This window comes from Oryza glaberrima, chromosome 5, assembly GCF_000147395.1.
Source record: "Oryza glaberrima chromosome 5, OglaRS2, whole genome shotgun sequence".
Taxonomy (NCBI): Eukaryota; Viridiplantae; Streptophyta; class Magnoliopsida; order Poales; family Poaceae; genus Oryza; species Oryza glaberrima.
The window spans coordinates 20,527,587-20,546,776 of NC_068330.1; the positions used below are offsets into that span (position 1 = coordinate 20,527,587).

The 19,190-nt window shown below is 47.9% G+C and overlaps 1 protein-coding gene and 1 non-coding gene across 2 annotated transcripts; one reads left to right on the forward strand and one right to left on the reverse strand.

Annotated features, from left to right (window-relative positions):
* Window positions 1–10,941: 10,941 nt before the first annotated feature.
* LOC127775270 (small nucleolar RNA Z247) lies at window positions 10,942–11,080 on the reverse strand. The gene has a single exon (XR_008017941.1). It is a non-coding gene; the product is annotated as a small nucleolar RNA Z247 (small nucleolar RNA).
* Window positions 11,081–15,887: 4,807 nt separating this feature from the next.
* Window positions 15,888–18,221, forward strand: LOC127775036 (U-box domain-containing protein 16-like). Its single transcript, XM_052301345.1, has one exon. It carries the CDS (start codon window positions 15,976–15,978, stop codon window positions 18,019–18,021), a length of 2,046 nt encoding a protein of 681 aa, XP_052157305.1. The 5' UTR covers window positions 15,888–15,975; the 3' UTR covers window positions 18,022–18,221.
* Window positions 18,222–19,190: the final 969 nt, after the last annotated feature.

Here is a 19,190-nt window from a genome sequence, read left to right on the forward strand (position 1 = left end):
CCTCCTCTCCTCTAACTCCTCTCCTTCCCTCCCCCATCATCCCTTCCTCTTCCTCCTCTCTAACTTCTCCTCTAACTCCTCTCCTTCCCTCCCCATCATCCCATCGGGCGGCGGGCGGCCTCGCGGCGGGGCGGAGGCCCGGGCGGCGGCCTCGCGGCGGTGGGCGGCGGACCACGGGGCCTCGCGGCGGGCGGCGCGCCGGCGGCCGGCGCGGCAGCGGCCAACAGCCTGTGTTTTTTTTCTTTTTTTTAAGAATTTATGATTCGGATCTGTGTATTTGATTTGTGTGTGATGTCCATGAATATGTGATGAATTTTGTAGAAGTTGTGATGTAATTTTGTTTTAAGATTTTGTGATCTATTTGAATATGGCCGATTTGGGATTCGAGGATTGGGGATAATTTATTTGGGATTTTGGGATGGGTATAGAGTAAAATCAATATATTAAAAACACAATGAAGAAAAAATAATAATAATAGAGCAATCGGATCTAGCTAGCTAGGCTAGCTCTATCTTTAGTCCCGGTTGGTGTTACCAACCGGGACTAAAGATGTATTTTTACTCGCGGTTTTTTTACCAACCGGGACTCGATGGTTTGAAAACCAGGACTACAGGGGGGTTACGAACCGGGAGTAAAGCCCCTTTCTCCACCAGTGGAAGGCGAGGTTGGGTCACATCAGATCAGCTGCCTGCATCCTGCTGCGTACGTACTCGATCGGGATCGTGTCCGTTTCAGAGAGGCTGTGTTTAGATCCAAAGTTTGGATCCAAACTTCAGTCCTTTTTCATTACATCAACCTGTCATACACACATAACTTTTCAGTCACATCATCTATAATTTCAATCAAAATCCAAACTTTACGCTGAACTAAACATAGCCAGAGGAGATATATCGATTCGGAAACGGAAAGGGCTCAAAGCATCTCTGCCTCCTGCTATAGCTATCACTCTATCGTCGATCTACCCGGTCTCTTTCCAGCTGCTCGATCGATCGATCGATCGATCTTTCGCCGATCATCGTGGTCTAGGCTCAGTGCGTGGTCAGGTCATGTGCTTCAACAGTGGCACATGATTGCCGTGTTCTCTCTCATGCTGCTTCCGTATGCGTGTTTGTGGGAGCGACACACTGTACGCCTTGTTCGTGCCACTACTGCCGTTTGCTATTGGAGTACTTGACCAGTGATGCTACTACTCGGGCGCTCTAGCTTGCTCTACATTTGTGTGTGTACACTGATCTCATCGAAGAGTAAAAAGCTCATTAGGATAGAAACCAATGGAGTTACAAAGCTGCAAGAGTTAAGATCATAATTAACCATCGTATTATTGGCACCGATCATCATATCATAACCATCGTATTATTGGCAACGACGTTGAGTTTTCGTTGTCACTATGCTAGGGCCTAACGTCATGTCCTCCGTTTGGATGGCCAATCAATGGGGAGATCCATCAAGGGCAGCCAGCATTAATTGTGTGCCTGCGACGTACGACGTCGTGTTGGGCCACATGTCGGGCAGGGAAGCGCCCGGCTGATTGAGCTCCGTTGTGTCCACCTCTTGCATGCATTGTTGTCCTGATAATCTTACGAAATTTGTTTTTTGTCGTCCTCGTGTCACACTGCTCAAAAATCAAACCGTGCACCGCTATATGTAACTAGACCATAAGAGAAGAGTCGCAATAAAGCAACGATGAAGAGGATGGACACAATGATGATATATGTCGACTGTTTAATTTCAAGTGAAGTAGCTAGATTGCTTGCATTTTACTCATTTTCGGTCTAAAATATTTGACGTTGGTTAGTCTGAAGTACTTTATTTTCAGTCTCTCTGTAAGCATATATCAACCGAGCGAAAACACATGCATTGATATATCCAAGAAGCATTGCTGCATATGAACAGGGCACACCACTATCACTATACGTGGCCCATCAGTTAAGAAAGTACCAGGTGCTATACGAAGGATGCATCATGCATGTGGCTGCTTCATGTGAGATTTGTGTACATCGCAGTGGCGACGTGCGTTCGTTTTCAAGCAGACAGATTTTCCCAAATGGGCCAGTCCATGGGGTCATGGCCACTCTAATTCAAATCACCTTTTCTGCGTTGTGTGTGGAACTGTGAGCTTGTGATCTGAAGTCTACTCAAGCATGTGTGATATATCTCCGTCCTTGCCCCCACTCGCAATCAATTGATTTTGCAAAACATTGTTCTATTGCTTGGGGCTTGCTTCATCAGTCGAACTGCTGCACGGCCGCACGGGCACTGACGCTACTGAGTACTGACCATGCATTCTTCTAGTTTTTTTTTTGGTATATATATTCCCAGCAGAAAGTATGAATGCAATTAGGAGGTACAGCTCTCTGTAGCTAATTAATCACTCTTACGAATACGTACAATATCTAAGTAAATGTAGCACTGTAGATATATATTAGTACTACTTCCGTCCCAAAATATAACAAGATATAACCAAATTAGATACTACATCTTAGAACGATGATCTAAACATGGACATGTCCAGATTCATAAATAGTGGGTTATGTCTAATACAATACTAAGTTGGTATATTTTGGGATGAACAGAGAGGACACAATAATTGAAGATTGTATTTGAGTGTGTAGTAGCTAAGAGCCTCATTGGCTGCCCTAATAAGTCAAAGCAAAAACTAAAATTTAGATTTTCAAACTTAATTTCAAAACTGATTTTAAGATATTTTTAACGTAGTTTTTTTTTCAATATTAGCTTTTAAATCAATAAGAAAATTAATAAGAACAAGTACATAAAAATTTTATCTATAAAATAACTTTTATTCCCTAATAAACCATATATAGCCATATAGGCAACCAATGAGGCTAATACTGCATAGCCTATATAGCTATAGGAGGCTTTACCAATTGGGATAAGTTCACTTTAGTCCCTCAATTTGTTTCCGAGTCTAAAATTCATCCCTTTATAGCGAAACCGGATACAACGCATCCCCCAACTTATAAAACCAGTGCAAACGAGATCCCTTAATAGTATTGTCCCCGGTTTTGGCCGATGTGGCGCATGCATGGTTCCTTTGACTAGGTCGTTGTCCTAGGTGGAAATGACGAGATGATTATGTGGCAGTTTGATCAAAAAAAAAATAAAAGAGCAAGATTGAAAATAAAAAAATTAAACAAAATATGTTTGGCCCATATGTCAGTCAAACACAAAACAAAAAATAGTGGGACCTAGACCCACATGTTAGTGGGCCCACTTCTGCCACCCCACCCTCTCTACCTCTATCGCCTCTCTCCATCGACAAGCCGAAGACAGCTAAGCGCGCGCGGAGAGGAAGGAAGCAGGGAGGCTGGCAAGCAGGATGGGAAGGGAGGAGGCGGGGAGGGTGGACTTGGGCAGTGGAGAGAAGGGTGACGATGGGTGTTGGTCGACCAGGAGAGAGATGGGGCTGGGCATGAGAAAGGTGGGGCACCGACAACTTCTTGGTTCTCTTCGTCTTTGTCGTCAACATCTCTTCACCTCTATCCTTCTCCTCGCCTACTACCTCTTCCTTGTCATCCCCTCTACGGTAAGGTAGCAACGGCAGTGGGCGATCAGCAAGGAGGAGGGCCACGGCGGTTTGTGGCGACGGAGAAGGTGAGGGAGAGTGGCGGGGAGGAGGGAGGCGAGGGAGCCAGTGAGCTCAAGCTCGCCATCCCTTCCGCGTTAAGGCAGCAACGGCGAGGAAGGGCCCGGAGCTTTCTGATCCTGCCTAAACCAATGCTTCAATGTCGTCCTCCCCCGACGCCTTCCCTTCTTAGCCATCGTGTCCGTGGGCCCAACACATTTACGGCTGGTTATTCCAACCTCTCCATGCCACTTGCTGCGCGTCACCTGAAGATGGGAAGAAAGGTGTTGATGGCGAAGGGTGTGCCCGCGGTTTGGGAGGGGGAGGGGGTCAATTCTGGCACTGGCAGGGCGTACGGCGACGGGGATGGTGCTGGAGCTGATTGTGGCAATGCTGTTGCTGATGCTCTTAAACTCCGTGCTAGTGTTTGTTGTCGTTGCAGCGTCGCTGTTGGCAGCCAGGTTTGCGTCCTCCGTGCGGCATGATGGTGTGGATGTACCACTCGCCAGCCTCCAGGCCTCCTCCTCCTCCTCCTTGTCCTACTTCCTGCCTCCTCCCTCTCCGCACACACTCTCTGCCCTCCCCACTAACTTCGGTTGGCTTCAGCTCACCAGCAGAGAGAGGAGATAGAGGTAGATACGGTGAGGTGGCGGAAGTGGGACCCACTGACATATGGGTCTCACTAATTTTTTTGACAGACATATAGGTCCTGTGTACTTTGTTTTAGTATTTTAGTTTTCGATTGTGCTCATGTTCTTTTTTGGATGAAACTGCCACGTAAGCGCCACATCATTGTCACGTTGGACGAAGAATTAGTCAAAGGAACCATGTAGGTGTCATGTCAATCAAAACTATGGGACAATACTGCTGAGAGATCTCTTTTGCGCTTGTTTTGTAAGTTGGGGGATGAGTTGTATCCGGTTTTGCGGTCCCAAATATAAGAATCGGAGACAAAATGAGGGGCCCAATGTGTTCTTCCCAGTTCGTGTCCACAGAGCGTGAAGGCCCATAGTGCGCGAGCGTGCGCACCTGACCTGACTGCCAGAGCTGCTCGCTAGCCCGTACATTCGGCCTGGCCCATCTAACTGCCTCGCGCTCCAGAGAGATGGGCCGTCTACGCATTGCAGCTCCCGGCTGACCAGGCCGCTCACACTTTGGGCCGAGCCGGCGAATCAGGCTGGCCTGGGCCAAGACTGGTGAGTACTGGGCTATGGGCTATTGCTCCTTCAGGCCGGCGAGTTTGTTCCGGCGAACTCCACTGGACCACCTTCATCATCGACGAAGACGTGAACCAGTGCACGTACGCTCACCAAGCATGCTGAAAATGAAGGGGGCGAAGGGGGTTGTGCAATCAATGAAGATATGAATTAATATCAAGATTGATTTTTCATATCCTAATTAAATATATGTATTAATATCAAGATCGATTTTCATATCCTAAATTCCTTATTAAGTTGTTTGATTAGTTCGAGTATCTTACAAGACCATTGGTACATCTCCTTCCAACAACATGTATTCTGCATACTACTGTCTGCTGATTTGTAAGATTTTTTATCAAGTTTTTTTTTTTCACCCTCAGAACATTACCCCGTTTCCCGATCTAAAATTTGAACTCCGAACCAGGCAAGAAGCCAAGAACACTCTGAACACCTGCACACCACTCCAAGAATCCGAGCCCAAAACCACGGGCGAGAAATGATGATCCGTGGATGGAAGGACCAGCTCCATCGACCGGGGAGCACGCCATTGATTGGCCGTGTGCCCACGTCGCCGGCTCTGAAACTGAAATCCAGCAAAGCGATCATATCGCCAGCGCCAGCGATTCAGTCGGCCACGATTTGGCGCAGAAATCTACGTGCCCACCACGGCAGCCAAGCCAGTCGGGCCGGCACTGAATTTTTTTGGCGCTCCGATCGGCTGCTGTGTCTACGCTGCGCGCGATTCGCCCACAAATCTGGTCGCATCCGCGCCCAACTTGACAACTTGCTGCAAGGATTGCTCGTCTCGTCAGATGGCTGGTTCCAATTCAACCGTTCCAGCCGCCCGTTGCCGTAGCCTGGACGACTGATTCCCTTCTGTTGCAAACAAGTACTCCATTCCAATTTCCGTGGGAGCGCGGGGGCAGGTTTGGCTGCGCGTCTGGAACAGCGGTGGACGCGGTCGATCGGTTGCAGTTAGCGAATGGCTTGGTCGCTTGTGACGGTGGATTACACGTTACAGTACCGGATTGGGTGCCGCTCTGCATGTTGATGTTCCCAGATGTTGGGATCGATATCAGATTTTACGGAAGCACAACGTTCTTTCCAGTTTCGCTTTGGAACCTGGGATATCAGGTTTAAACAAATGCTATTGACACCAGCAGGGTGATGGAAGCAAACTCTTCCGTTTAAATTACTGGACAGGCAGGACAGCCGCAGGGAAACGAAAATGGGAGAGAAGCCTGGCAAAAAGAGATGGAAAAGAAAATTGGAGTAAAAAAATACTCCCTCCATCCCATAATATAAGGAATTTTGACTTTTTCTTGCACTGTTTGACCATTCGTCTAACCAAAAAATTTTAGAATTATTATTTATTTTATTTGTGACTTACTTTATTATCCAAAGTACTTTAAACACAACTTTCTATTTTTTATATTTGCACAAATTTTTTGAATAAGACGAGTGGTCAAACGGTACAAGAAAAAATTTAAAATCTTTTATATTATGGGATGGAGGGAGTAGCGATTTTCGTAGACACTTTCGAGCAAATGGGTGGTTCAACTGCATGAATAAATAGGGTTTGATCGTCTGAAAAAATGTTTCTTTCTTTTGTAGTGTACGTATTTTTCATTATCTACTTCTAGAAGTTATGCTGACATTACTGGTACTGGTTGCGTGCTTAGTATATTATGGACTATGGACCGTCGATCCATCATTGACATTGCTAGTTGAAGTGCTGACAGAGCTAATTTACTTTAGTCCATCATTTCCCGTTGAATATTATATTGATACTCTCTCTTACAAATGCATAAGTACTATAATTGACACATGAGACTTAAGCTCGCTCTGCACTCTGCAGTAGTATGCAGCACTGTATAAGTGTATATATATATACTACATCATTGTACATTTCTAGTTTTCTACTCTCTCGAGCCAAGAAATTGAAGAACGATTCCACGAAAAGTTAGACTCAGAATCTCATACTCTGATCCCAGACACTTGTACTCAATATTGCTGGTTGAACTCAACCATCCACGTAGTACTCAATAGTGAATACACAACGTAGCGCGTATCATGTATACGCACGTGCGTATGTACAGCCAAGCATATCCATACGCTTGTAATACCGCGGTATCATGCATCCATTAAACACACAAGTAAACGTTAAACCTCACGGTACCTCAACCGACGGACTGTAAATCTGGCAGAAGCGTCTAACCTCTCTCGAGGCCGCGTTGCATGTTAATATAGGTGAGAATAGCCCTCACCGAGGCGTGTACAGATTGGAGACATATTACATCTTGCAATACAAGAAAGAAAACCAAAACCGATTCTATCTCTAACCATAGATACGACATATAAACTGCATTAACATATGCGTGTATCATTGTCACATGTACAAGGACTCTTATAATTCTAACACTCCCCCTCAATCATAACTTATCTAAGTTAAGATTGTATCTAAAATTTCTTAGCAGCTGAACCGACAATGGTTTAGTAAAACCATCAGCAACTTGGTCTCCTGAAGATATAAATTTTATCACCAATTGTTTCCTGGCAACTCTTTCTATGAAAAAATGATAATCCACTTCTATATGCTTAGTTCTGGCATAAAACACAGGATTAACTGAAAGATATGTAGCACCAAGATTATCACACCATAAACAAGCAGCTTGAGATGTATTAACTCCAATTTCCTTAAGAAAAGTTTGTATCCACATTACTTCTGCAGTTGCATTAGCTACTGCCTTGTATTCTGCCTCTGTACTTGACCTGGATACAGTAGCTTGCTCTCTAGCACTCTAGGATACTAAGTTGGATCCCAAAAACACAACAAAGCCTCCAGTTGACCTTCTATCATCCACAGATCCTGCCCAATCAGCATCTGAAAAAGCACTCACAAGCATAGAGGATGAATGACATATTTTCAAACCCAAATCAACTGAAGACTTTATATATCTCAGTATCATTTTCACTACTGTCCAATGTTCAACTGTTGGACTATGCAAAAATTGACAAACCTTGTTCACTGAGAAGGAAATATCAAGTCTGGTTAAAGTCAAATATTGCAAAGCTCCAACTATACTTCTATATTTAGTTGCATCATTTTCACCCAGAACAGTACCACTATAGGCTGATAATTTCTCTGAAGTAGAAATAGGAGTACTAACTGGTTTACAATCCATCATTCCAGCTTTCTTCAGTAAATCCGTAGCATATTTTTCCTGTTTTAGTAGTATACCATCATGTAACTTACGCACCTCTATACCCAAGAAATAATGAAAATTCCCCAAGTCTTTCAGTGCAAACTCTTGTCTCAAGTCTGCCAATAATGCAGTAGCTGCCCCTTCTGTAGAACTTGCAACAATTATATCATCAACATAGATAAGCACAAAGATTGTAACATCCCCTTTATTATAAAAGAACAATGATGTGTCAGCCTTAGATGCCTTAAAACCAAGATCACATAATTTCATACTCAACCTTGAGTACCAAGCACGAGGAGCCTGTTTCAACCCATAAAGAGCTTTGTCTAACTTGCAAATATAATTAGGCTTACTTTTATCTTCATATCCAGGGGGCTGTCTCATATATACTTCCTCCTCAAGATAACCATAAAGAAAAGCATTCTGCACATCAAGCTGTCAAAGACACCATCCTCTAGATACAGCAATAGACAAGATAATTCTGATAGTAGCCGCTTTAACCACTGGACAGAAAGTATCTTCATAATCAATTCCATATCGTTGTTTAAAGCCCTTAGCCACTAATCGAGCTTTATAACGATCCAGACTTCCATCAGACTTCCTTTTGATTTTATATACCCACTTGCAATCTATAATATTCTTGCCATGACTAGGTGGAACAAGATGCCATGTTTTATTATTCAAAAGAGCAGAAAACTCAATATCCATAGCATTCTTCCAATCATTATTAGCTAATGCTTCACTTAAATTATTTGGTTCCCCATTAGTAGCAAGAAAAGAATACCGCACAGTCCCATCAGTGTATACCTTTTCTTTTCTTATCCCTCGTTGAAGACGAGTAGTGGGTCGAGTCTGATGTCCTGTCTGCTGTACATCTTGCTGTTGTTGTATTATCTGCATGTCCTGCTGCTGCACATCTTCCTGCAAAGACGTGACTGGCGATACAGGCGACTCAACAGGCGATGATGAAGACGACGTGGTGGCAGTGGCAGGCGGTGATTGGCTCTCTTGCTCCCCTTGCGACGCAACACTAACATCCTCGTCAACATCAAACCGCACGGCATCAGAAAAAATACCATGGGAGTCCTCGCTATTAGACTGATTATTTGCATCATGATCTGGATTTTCTGTGCCACTAGGATCTTCTGTATTTGCGCCAAAAATTCTTGTATCACCCGTATTTATATGCTCCCCATAATCTGAACTTTGCCCCTGCTGATCTGTAACATTCTCAGATACACCATTAGAATGTTCAGGAGTATTAAGCATATGATCATTACTATATTCAACCCCAGAAGGACTTAAAAATGAAGGTAAAAGCAATATTTCTGATCTCAACCTAGCTCCTGCATTTGAATGCAGTTTAGAGAAAGGAAAAATATTCTCATCAAAAACAACATCCTTGAAATATAAACTCTGCCACTGGATATGTCTAGGCACTTGAAACCTTTATGTATGTTACTATATCCAAAGAAGACACATTGCTTTGAGCGAAACTGAAGTTTACGCTTATTATAGGGACGAAGATTAGGCCAACAAGCACACCTAAAGGTTCTCAAGGCAGAGTAGTTGGGTTTTTGATTAAGGAGTCGCTCCAGAGGAGTATCATATTGTATGACTTTGCTAGGTAGGCGATTTATAAGATATGTGGCTGCAAGGAAAGCTTCATCCCAAAATTTAAGCGGCATTGAAGCATGAGCAAGAAGAGATAGCCCAACCTCTACAATGTGTCTGTGTTTGCGCTCTGCGGAACCATTTTGTTGGTGAGCATAGGGACAGGAGACATGATGAGAGATACCAATCTTATTAAAGAAAGAATTTATTTTTTCATACTCTCCTCCCTAGTCATTTTGCATAGAGATGATCTTGCGATTAAACAGTCTCTCAACACGTTGTTGAAACTCATGAAACTTGGAAAACACCTCAAACTTATTCTTTAACAAGTAAATCCAAGTAAATTTGCTGAAATCATCTATGAAACTGACATATTATTTTCTACCCCCAACAGAAATAGGGGCAGGTCCTCACACATCAGAAAACACTAGCTCTAAAGGATGACTCGACACACTAGAGGATTTGGGATAGGGAAGCTGATGACTCTTAGCCTGTTGACAGGCATCACACACACCTAACTCATTAATTTCTCCTAAACATGAGAGTTTATTATTGCTAACAATCTTTTGAACAATGGCTAAAGATGGGTGACCCAGACGACTGTGCCACTTAGAATAGGTAGGCTTGACGACTCCGAGGACTTGCTTGGATGAGGAAAACGAAGATGTTGGCAACAGGTAAAATCCATTGCGGCATGGCCCTCTAAGAAGAAGATTCTTCGTGACCTGATCCTTGATGGCAAAGAAACGAGAGTGAACTTCAACAAAAGCATTGTTATCAACGGCTAATCTATGGGCAGATATGAGATTCTTTTTAGCCTTAGGAACATGAAGAATATTTTTGAGATAAATATTGCGAACTGGGGTATGAATAGTAGAATGACCAATATGCTTAATATTCATACATGCTCCACTCGCCGTGTGGATTTGATCTTTGCCATTGTATTTCTCATGAGTCGACAATTTCTCCAACTCTCCTGTGATGTGATCGGTAGCTCCGATGTCCATGTACCAGTTTGTATCTACACCATAGGAGGCAGCTGCTGCTGTTCGGAAATCCGGAACGAAGCTTTCATCATATCTGTGCCAACAATCAGCCACTACATGGTCGATTTTTCCACAAAGCTGGCAGGTAAGACGAGGTTTGTTGCTGAAACCGCGCGCGCCACCGTTTCCTTGGCCGCGACCGCCACGATCGCCGCGACCACCACCTCCGCGCCTGCGGAAGGAATTGGCTGAGTTGCTGTTGAAGTTGCTCTTGAAGCCGCCATTATTCTTCCCTCCACGCTTGGCGCTGTTGACAGATGAAGAGCTCGCCTGCTGCCGCAATCTAGCTCTGCTTTCAAAGCTTAGAAGCTGAGAATAGATTTCTGTGATAGGAGCCGGCTCTGCCCTTCCAACCAGATTGGACACAACAGGCTCATAGTCATCATCGAGTCCAGCGAGAATATAAGACATCATCTCCTCGTCATCAAGCGGCTTCCCAGCAGATGCCATCTCATCTGCCAATGATTTCATCTTCCCGATATACTCTGCAACGCTGAGGTCACCCTTGCGAGTTGTCGACAACGCGAGATGCGTGTTCAGAGCACGCGATCGGGACTGGGAGGACAACATCGTTGTGATTGCCCTCCAGGCTTCAGCGGCTGTCTCTATGTTGACAACCTGAGTCAGAATCTCCTTTGATACCGATGCCAAGATATAACTTAGCACCTGCTGGTCTTCAGCAACCCAAGTCTCATAGGCTGGATTGGAAACCTTGACAAGCTTATCACCTTCCTTGGCGTCAACTTCTGCAGCTGGAGCTTGCTTTGCGCCGGTGATGTAACCTTCCATGCATGCACCTCTGATTGCTGGTAAGATCTGTGTCTTCCATAACAGGAAGTTATTCCTGGTAAGCTTCTCTGGAATAGGTTGTCCCGAGAGAGGGTTGGCGCCGCTGGAACTAGACGAACTCGCCATCGCCGTAGATGCAATCTCGTCGTGGCTATCCTGCTCTGATACCATGTAAATCTGGCAGAAGCATCTTACCTCTCTCGAAGCCGCGTTGCATGTTAATATAGGCGAGAATAGCCCTCACCGAGGCGTGTACAGATTGGAGACATATTACATCTTTCAATACATGAAAGAAAACCAAAACCGATTCTATCTCTAACCATAGATACGACATATACACTGTATTAACATATGCGTGTATCATTGTCACATGTACAAGGATTCTTGTAATTCTAACACGGACCACGTGGCCGGCATGGATGGCCCAGGAAAGCCGTGTCAGTGTGTGTCACCGCACCGGAGTAGTGTGTGTGAGCGTGTCACCGCACCGGATAGATCAGCTATCGTAAATGGCGCATCCGGATATGTCACGCTCGCGAGTCCCAGGCGCCCCGGCCCCAACACCCATCTGGCTGCTGATGGCCATCCCCATCACCATACGGTGTGCGAGTGACACCGCCGTACGTGTCGCCGCTAGCTAGCAGGCGCTCAATCGTGTATGCGTATATGCATCGCGTCCTATGATTTCGTTTGAGGTATTATGTTTTTTTCTTCTTTTTTATGATTTTTATAGGCAGTGGTTGAACAATCTAGCTTTTGAGTAATAGCGATCTGCATTACGTCCTTATGCAAATACAAGTGATGGTGATTAATATAATTACATAAGCTCTTTCCTTGGTCCGCTTCTGAGTGTTTTCATTATCTACTTCTAGAAGTTATGCTGACATTTGGTACTAGTTGCGTGCTTAGTATATTATGGACTTTGGACTGTTGATCCATCATTGACATTACTAGTTGAAGTGCTGACAGAGTTAATTCTTTAATCCATCATTTCCCGTTGAATATTATTGATACTCTCTCTTACAAATGCATAAGTACTATAATTGACACATGAAACTTAAGCTCTGCACTCTGCAGTAGTATGCAGCACTGTATATATATACATCATTGTACATTTTTAGTTTTCTACTCTCGAGCCGAGAAACTAAATAACGATTCCACGAAAAGTTAACTCAGGATCTCATAGCGTTCAACCCAGACCATCCACAGTCGAAAATTCGACGCCACGCAATATCTACCTTTTCCAACTGAAGAACACGGAGCCAAACAAAGCAACCCGTTCTTCGTCAGAACTGGCAGGCGTGGGGCGAGGGGCACATTGGGAGGGGGCATGGCCCCATGCGACGCCCCCATACCCATGCAATGGCGGCGGCGGTATAGGGAGAAGAAGAGAAGATAGCAACTGCGGTGGCGTAGGGCGTAAAAAGGAAGATGCCGGCGGCGGAGGAAGAGAAGGTGGTGGATCTAGCACCTAACTTCATCGTTGTCATTGTTCCGCGCCACCTCCAAACGCAACAGTGACAGATCGACGGCGTCGAGCTATGCCACGTAGTCCCCCGCAAGCGCGCTGCCGAACTCTGCCGCGCTGTCCGTCGCAGGCGCGCCGCCGAGCTCCCCCTGCGTCATCCGCTAGTCGGAGGAGGAGGAGAAGCGGCGCCGCGCTTGGGCTAGGCCGCCGCCGAGCTCCGTTGTGCCGTTCGTTGCGGGTGCGTAGCTCAGTCGCCAGGGAGACGCTCACTTTCTCTCCGCTAGGCAAAATTGCTAGGAGAGGAGAGAGATGGGGAGAAAAAGTGAAGGAGAAATAATGACGAGACCCACTACAAATGATTTGTATTGTGGAGCATATGATAAATACAGTTCTTAGTCTACGTGTTATGTAGGGTTCGGTATAAATCTGTGACGCACTGCTATTGTCATCATACTCTGATCCCATACACTTGTACTCAATATTGCTGGTTGAACTCAACCATCCACGTACTGCTCAATAGTGAATACACAACGTAGCGCGTATCATGTATACGTGCGTGTGTACGTACAGGCAAGCATATCCATACGCTTGTAATACCGCGGTATCATGCATCCATTAAACACACACGTAAACGTTAAACCTCACGGTCCCTCAACCGACGGACCACGTGGCCGGCATGGACGATGGCCCAGGAAAGCCGTGTCAGTGTGTGTCACCGCACCGGGTAGTGTGTGTGAGCGTGTCACCGCATCGGATAGATCAGCTAGTAGCTAGTAGCGACCACTCGATCGTAAATGGCGCATCCGGATATGTCACGCTCGCGAGTCCCAGGGGCCCCGGCCCCCATCTGGCTGCTGCTGGGCATCCCCATCACCATACGGTGTGCGAGTGACACCGCCGGCCGTACGTGTCGCCGCTAGCTAGCAGGCGCTCGAGATCGCGTATGCGCCTGCATCGCGTCCTATACGTTTCCACACGCATACGATGGCATCACCGCGCGCACACGTCGCTCTCCCAAGCTAGTAAGCCGCTGCACCTCGCGACGAGCCGCTACCGCTCGCTACTCGTCGCGATTGCGGCGCCCCCACGACGACACGCCCCCGCGCATCCTCCCCGTACGTACACGCAATCCTCCCGCGCGCGCATCTTATCGCGTCGCGTCGCGGAAACGTTTCGGCGATTTGGGGCGGCAGAGGCGTGTGGCCTGGTGTTATTACCTGGTTAATCTCCACCACGTCGTAACGTGGCGCCGCCCACGCGAGAACGGCCGCTTTGCTCGTTGGATTAGTAGCTGGAGCTTACCGCGCTCCACTAATTACCAGCCGGGCCGGCCCGGCCGGTGGTCAGAGGTTGACGCCGCTGCTCCGCTGCCGCCACGTGTCGCCGTGGCCGCTAATTCGCGAGATCGTGCGTGTGGTTTCTGATCAAGTCAAACGTTAATCCCGGCTAGCCGCGGGCTACCAATCACGCATAGATTACTCGATTGGATTAGGACGGCTGGTAAATATGTACTCCCACCGTTTCAGGTTATAAGATTTTTTAAATATAGTCAAAGTCAAACCGCATTAAATTTCACTAAGTTTGTAAAGAAATATAGTAATAATATTTATATTACCAAATTAGTTTTATTAAATTAATAATTAAATATATTTTTATAATAAATTTATCTTGGGTTTATTTAATTAAACTTAAAAGTAGTTTGAGTTTGATCAAAGCCAAAATATCTTATCACCTAAAACGGAGGGAGTATTTTATACTACTAGTTTAATCCGCATGTGCGTGCTCGATCTATCTATCGCGCGTGTTCGGTGACCTGTATAACTTGATCGCCTGTTTACTTTTGGGGCGGTCAAACTGGGATCCTTTTCATTTGCCCGGATCCGTGAAGAAAACTTTGACCGCTACGTGGCGTTGGATGCTGATCGTGCGATCCGGTTTTGGCCGGTTTGTTTGTTATTCTCGCCTTCGTCTGACGTGAGAATGAGATGAGATCGTTCCTGCCTTCATTGCTGCCGTACTGCGTGTACTATACTGTGTGGAATTCGGCCTGGGCAGCTGTTGATTTTAGCCATCGGCGGCGGTGGCCGACGTGAATGAGCCGTCGCCGCCATATTTTGTTCCTTTCGGTTGCTACTTCTATAGTAGGATTATGTTGTTGGGTTAGTACAGCGACGGGTACTGTAAATTTATGCTCGTTTCTTAATTTCCTACTCTACTTTTGATTTTGGGGATTCCTTGTCTATCTGTTTGGATCAACGTGACATTAGATTTGAATCTAGCTAGCTGGAAAGCTCTCTAGGCGTGGTGCATGACTAATCACAGATGTATAACCTATTTGCATTCACACAAACTAGTGTAACAGTAGATAAAGTTTCCCCGCGTTAAGCAATTCTTCACAAAAGGAGGCCTTAGCCCTTAAGCTTCGCGTAGGCCTGTGAGGGAGGAAGCATTTAGCTACAGTCCTTTTACATTCTTCTTTTTTTTTTTTGAACGAAGTACTTTTACATTGTGTTCACCAACAGATCGAAGAGGAAATGGTCACGAGTGACCCTGCCGCCCTGCACACACATGCACATTGGCACGAGCTTAGAGGAACATTTCCAACCCTTAACCCGGCCTTCTCATAAGAAAGCATTGCTTGGAAGCGATCCGATCAACTCAAAACCAAACCCAGCCGGCCAGCCAGCCCCAAGCTGAGTCATCAAACACACCCCCACCAAAACACACCCATCTCACCCGTCCATCGACCACAATCCAGCGGTCAGAAACTCACAACATCTTCTTCAGTCTATCAAACCAAAAAAAAATAATAATAATAAGGAGAACTCAATAAAATAAGCACACGATGGGTAGCCATCACATCAAGGTAAACAAAAGTCAGGAGGATTCCTTCCAGGTTCCACTTCCAACCCCTTCCCAGCTCTCGAACAACTCAACGCGCCAAACGTCTCTCTCGCACGTATATATATACTACGGCCTCACGCCTTCGTCTCCGCAACCATACAATTTTTTTTCTGAGTTCCAATTCGATTTGTTCATTCGGTTACTGCAAAAGAAAGTCAGCAACAAAATGGCCAACGCGAGGAACGCGGCTGCCGCGTCGCCGCCGCCGCCGCCGCCGCCGCCGTCGTCGTCTTCTTCGTATTCCTCGTCGGCGTCCGACGGGGAGATCCTCCGGTCGCTGCACCGCCTGGCGAGGGATCTGGCTGCGGCGGAGGCGCCGGCGCCGTTCTTGGAGACGGTGTTCGCGGCGGTGTCCAGGCGCGCGAAGCTTCTCGCCGCGGTGTTCGACGACCTGCTCCGGTGCGGGAGGCTGCCGCGGTCGGCGTCGCTGTGCCTGCGCGAGGTGCTGCTCGTGCTGCAGCGGTTCAAGGCGGTGGTGGCCGACTGCTCGGCGCGCAGCCGGATGCGGCTGCTGCTGCAGGCCGACGAGGTGGCGGCGCGGGTGCGTGAGCTGCAGCATGACCTGGCCACGCTGCTGGATCTTCTCCCCGTTCCCGAGCTCGGGCTCGCCGACGACGTGGTGGACCTCCTCGCGCTCGCGTCCCGGCAGTGCCGGCGGAGCTCGCCGTCGGCGGACGCCGCGGAGCACGAGCTGAAGACCGGGGTGCTGGCGCTGATCCAGGAGGTGGAGAGGGAGATCGTGCCGGAGAGGGAGAGGCTGGAGGGCATCCTCGAGGAGGTTGGCATCAACGACCCGGCGTGCTGCAGCGACGAGATCGAGACACTGGAGCGGGAGATCGGCGACCGCGTGGCGGAGAGGTGGACGTCGGCCATGATTGCGCTCGTTGGGCTCCTCCGGTACGCCAAGTGCGTCCTCTTCACCGCGGCCACGCCGCGGCCGATGGACACCAAGGTGGATGTTGACGACGATGATGATGACGACGACGCCGAGCCGCCGTCGCCGCCGCCGGACTTCCGGTGCCCCATCTCTCTCGATCTGATGCGCGACCCGGTTGTGTCGGCGAGCGGCCAGACGTACGACCGGGAGTCCATCACCCGGTGGTTCGGCTCCGGCAAGTCGACATGCCCCAAGACTGGGCAGGTGCTGGCCAATCTGGAGCTTGTCCCCAACAAGGCGCTCAAGAACTTGATCTCGCGGTGGTGCCGGGAGAACGGCGTCGCCATGGAGAGCTCCGAGCCAAGCAAGCCCGAGCCAGCGCCGGTGGTGACCGCGAACAAGGCGGCGCTGGAGGCGGCGCGCATGACGGCGTCGTTCCTCGTCAAGAAGCTCTCCGTCTCCTTCTCCCCCGCCGCGGCCAACCGCGTGGTGCACGAGATCCGGCAGCTCGCCAGGTCCGGCAACGACACGCGCGCCTTCATCGGGGAGGCCGGCGCCGTCCCGCTCCTCGTGCCGCTGCTCCACTCCGACGACACCGCCACCCAGCTCAACGCCGTCACGGCGCTGCTCAACCTGTCCATCCTCGACGCCAACAAGAAGCGCATCATGCACGCCGAGGGCGCCGTCGAGGCGATCTGCCACGCCATGGGCTCCGGCGCGACGTGGCGCGCCAAGGAGAATGCGGCGGCCACCGTGCTCAGCCTGGCGTCCGTCCATTCCTACCGCCGCCGGCTTGGCCGGAACCCACGCGTCGTCGAGAGGGTCGTGCACCTCGTGCGCACCGGCCCCTCCAGCACCAAGAAGGACGCGCTCGCCGCGCTCCTGTGCCTGTCCGGCGAGAGGGAGAACGTCGGGAAGCTCGTGGAAGCCGGCGCCGCGGAGGCGGCGCTGTCGGCGATCAGCGAGGAGGAGACCGCCGTGGCGGTGCTGGCGTCGCTGGCCAAGCGCGGCGGCGCGGAGGCGATCGTGAACATCGACGGCGCGGTGGTGCGCCTCGTGGCCGAGCTGCGGCGCGGCACGGAGTGGTCAAGGGAGTGCGCGGCCGCCGCGCTGGTGCTGCTCTGCCGCCGCGTGGGCGCCGCCGTGGTGGCGCAGGTGATGTCGGTCTCCGGCGTGGAGTGGGCGATATGGGAGCTGATGGCCACCGGCACGGAGCGCGCGCGGCGCAAGGCCGCGTCGCTCGGCAGGGCATGCCGGCGTTGGGCCGCGGCGGAGCAAACCGCGGAGTACCCCGCCACCTCCGACGTCACGACGACGGCCATTACAGCGTCGTGAAATTCCACCTCGGCCACATTGATTAATTCATAGGAGCAGATAAAATTTCGATTTTTTTTCCCACGCACAACGAATGCTTGTACAAAAAAAAAAAATTGTTTCTTGCCTTCAAGGCCTTCACGATTCTTTGGTTCATGGGACCAGTTTGAGTAATTGATAAACTGCACATACAATTATACAAAGATCCATTTCTCTCCAAATCTTGTCACATATTTCTCTTGTCTCATAAGAAACACAAAGAGAAAAAGAGATGTCACCAACTTGTACAAATGCTTGTGAATTGTGATCATCTCCACTTCCCCCATTCTATAATTCTTTAATTTCTGTATCCACATCGACGCAACAACTGTACGATTTCATTTCATTCCAGCTACCAATATGAAAGATGTGAACAAAAGCATCGCAATAATTGTGTAGTTGATGGCTTGCAACTAGGAGGCGCCCGTGATGAGTGCTCACTCACTTAGTTGCTTGAGCTGCCGGGGACCAAATTGCCAGCCATTCCCGGCCATCCAATTTGGAGGAGAAAAAAGAAAAAAAAAAAGAAACAAAGCGAGCGCACGCTACCTAACGAAACAACGAATATGTTGCTCCGCGCGAGAGAGTGCAGCAAAGCATAAAACAGCTTGCAAATTCACCGGCTTTTGGGCAGAAAAAGGCCGTAGCTTTAGTGCCAGCAAGAGCCAGTGTGCATCCATACTGTTGATAGAATGTAGGAATATCTCGTATCTTTGGATGCATGTCTCGCTGTTCCGGCCATTGACATCGCCTGATGCTGGCCATATGTGTTTCCCTTTGACCAATGCAAGATGGTAGTATTCTGTTCTTCTGTCTACTACTACTACTTGTCTACTAGTAGTCTATGCAATGTTAATGTTAAAAGTAGGAGGCTCCCATCCAATGACATAATAAGCTAAAGAAAAAGCCAAATTTTAAATTTTTGAGCTTAATTTTGAGATTGATTTTGAGATATTTTTAACGTAGTTTCTTTTTAACATTAGCTTTTAAGTCACAAAGAACATATTTATAAAAGTTTTACCCACAAATTTATTTTTATTTTCTAATAAGCCGTTTTAGTTTATTAGTAAATAAGCCAAACGATGGAGACCGTAAAGGCGTCTGCTGAATTTGATTAGTGTGACTTGAGACGGGTGTTGTTCCTCTTGCTG

Coding starts and splice junctions, on each gene's coding strand:
- LOC127775036 (XM_052301345.1), top strand. CDS start 15,976: ATGGCCAACGCGAGGAACGCGGCTGCCGCGTCGCCGCCGCCGCCGCCG.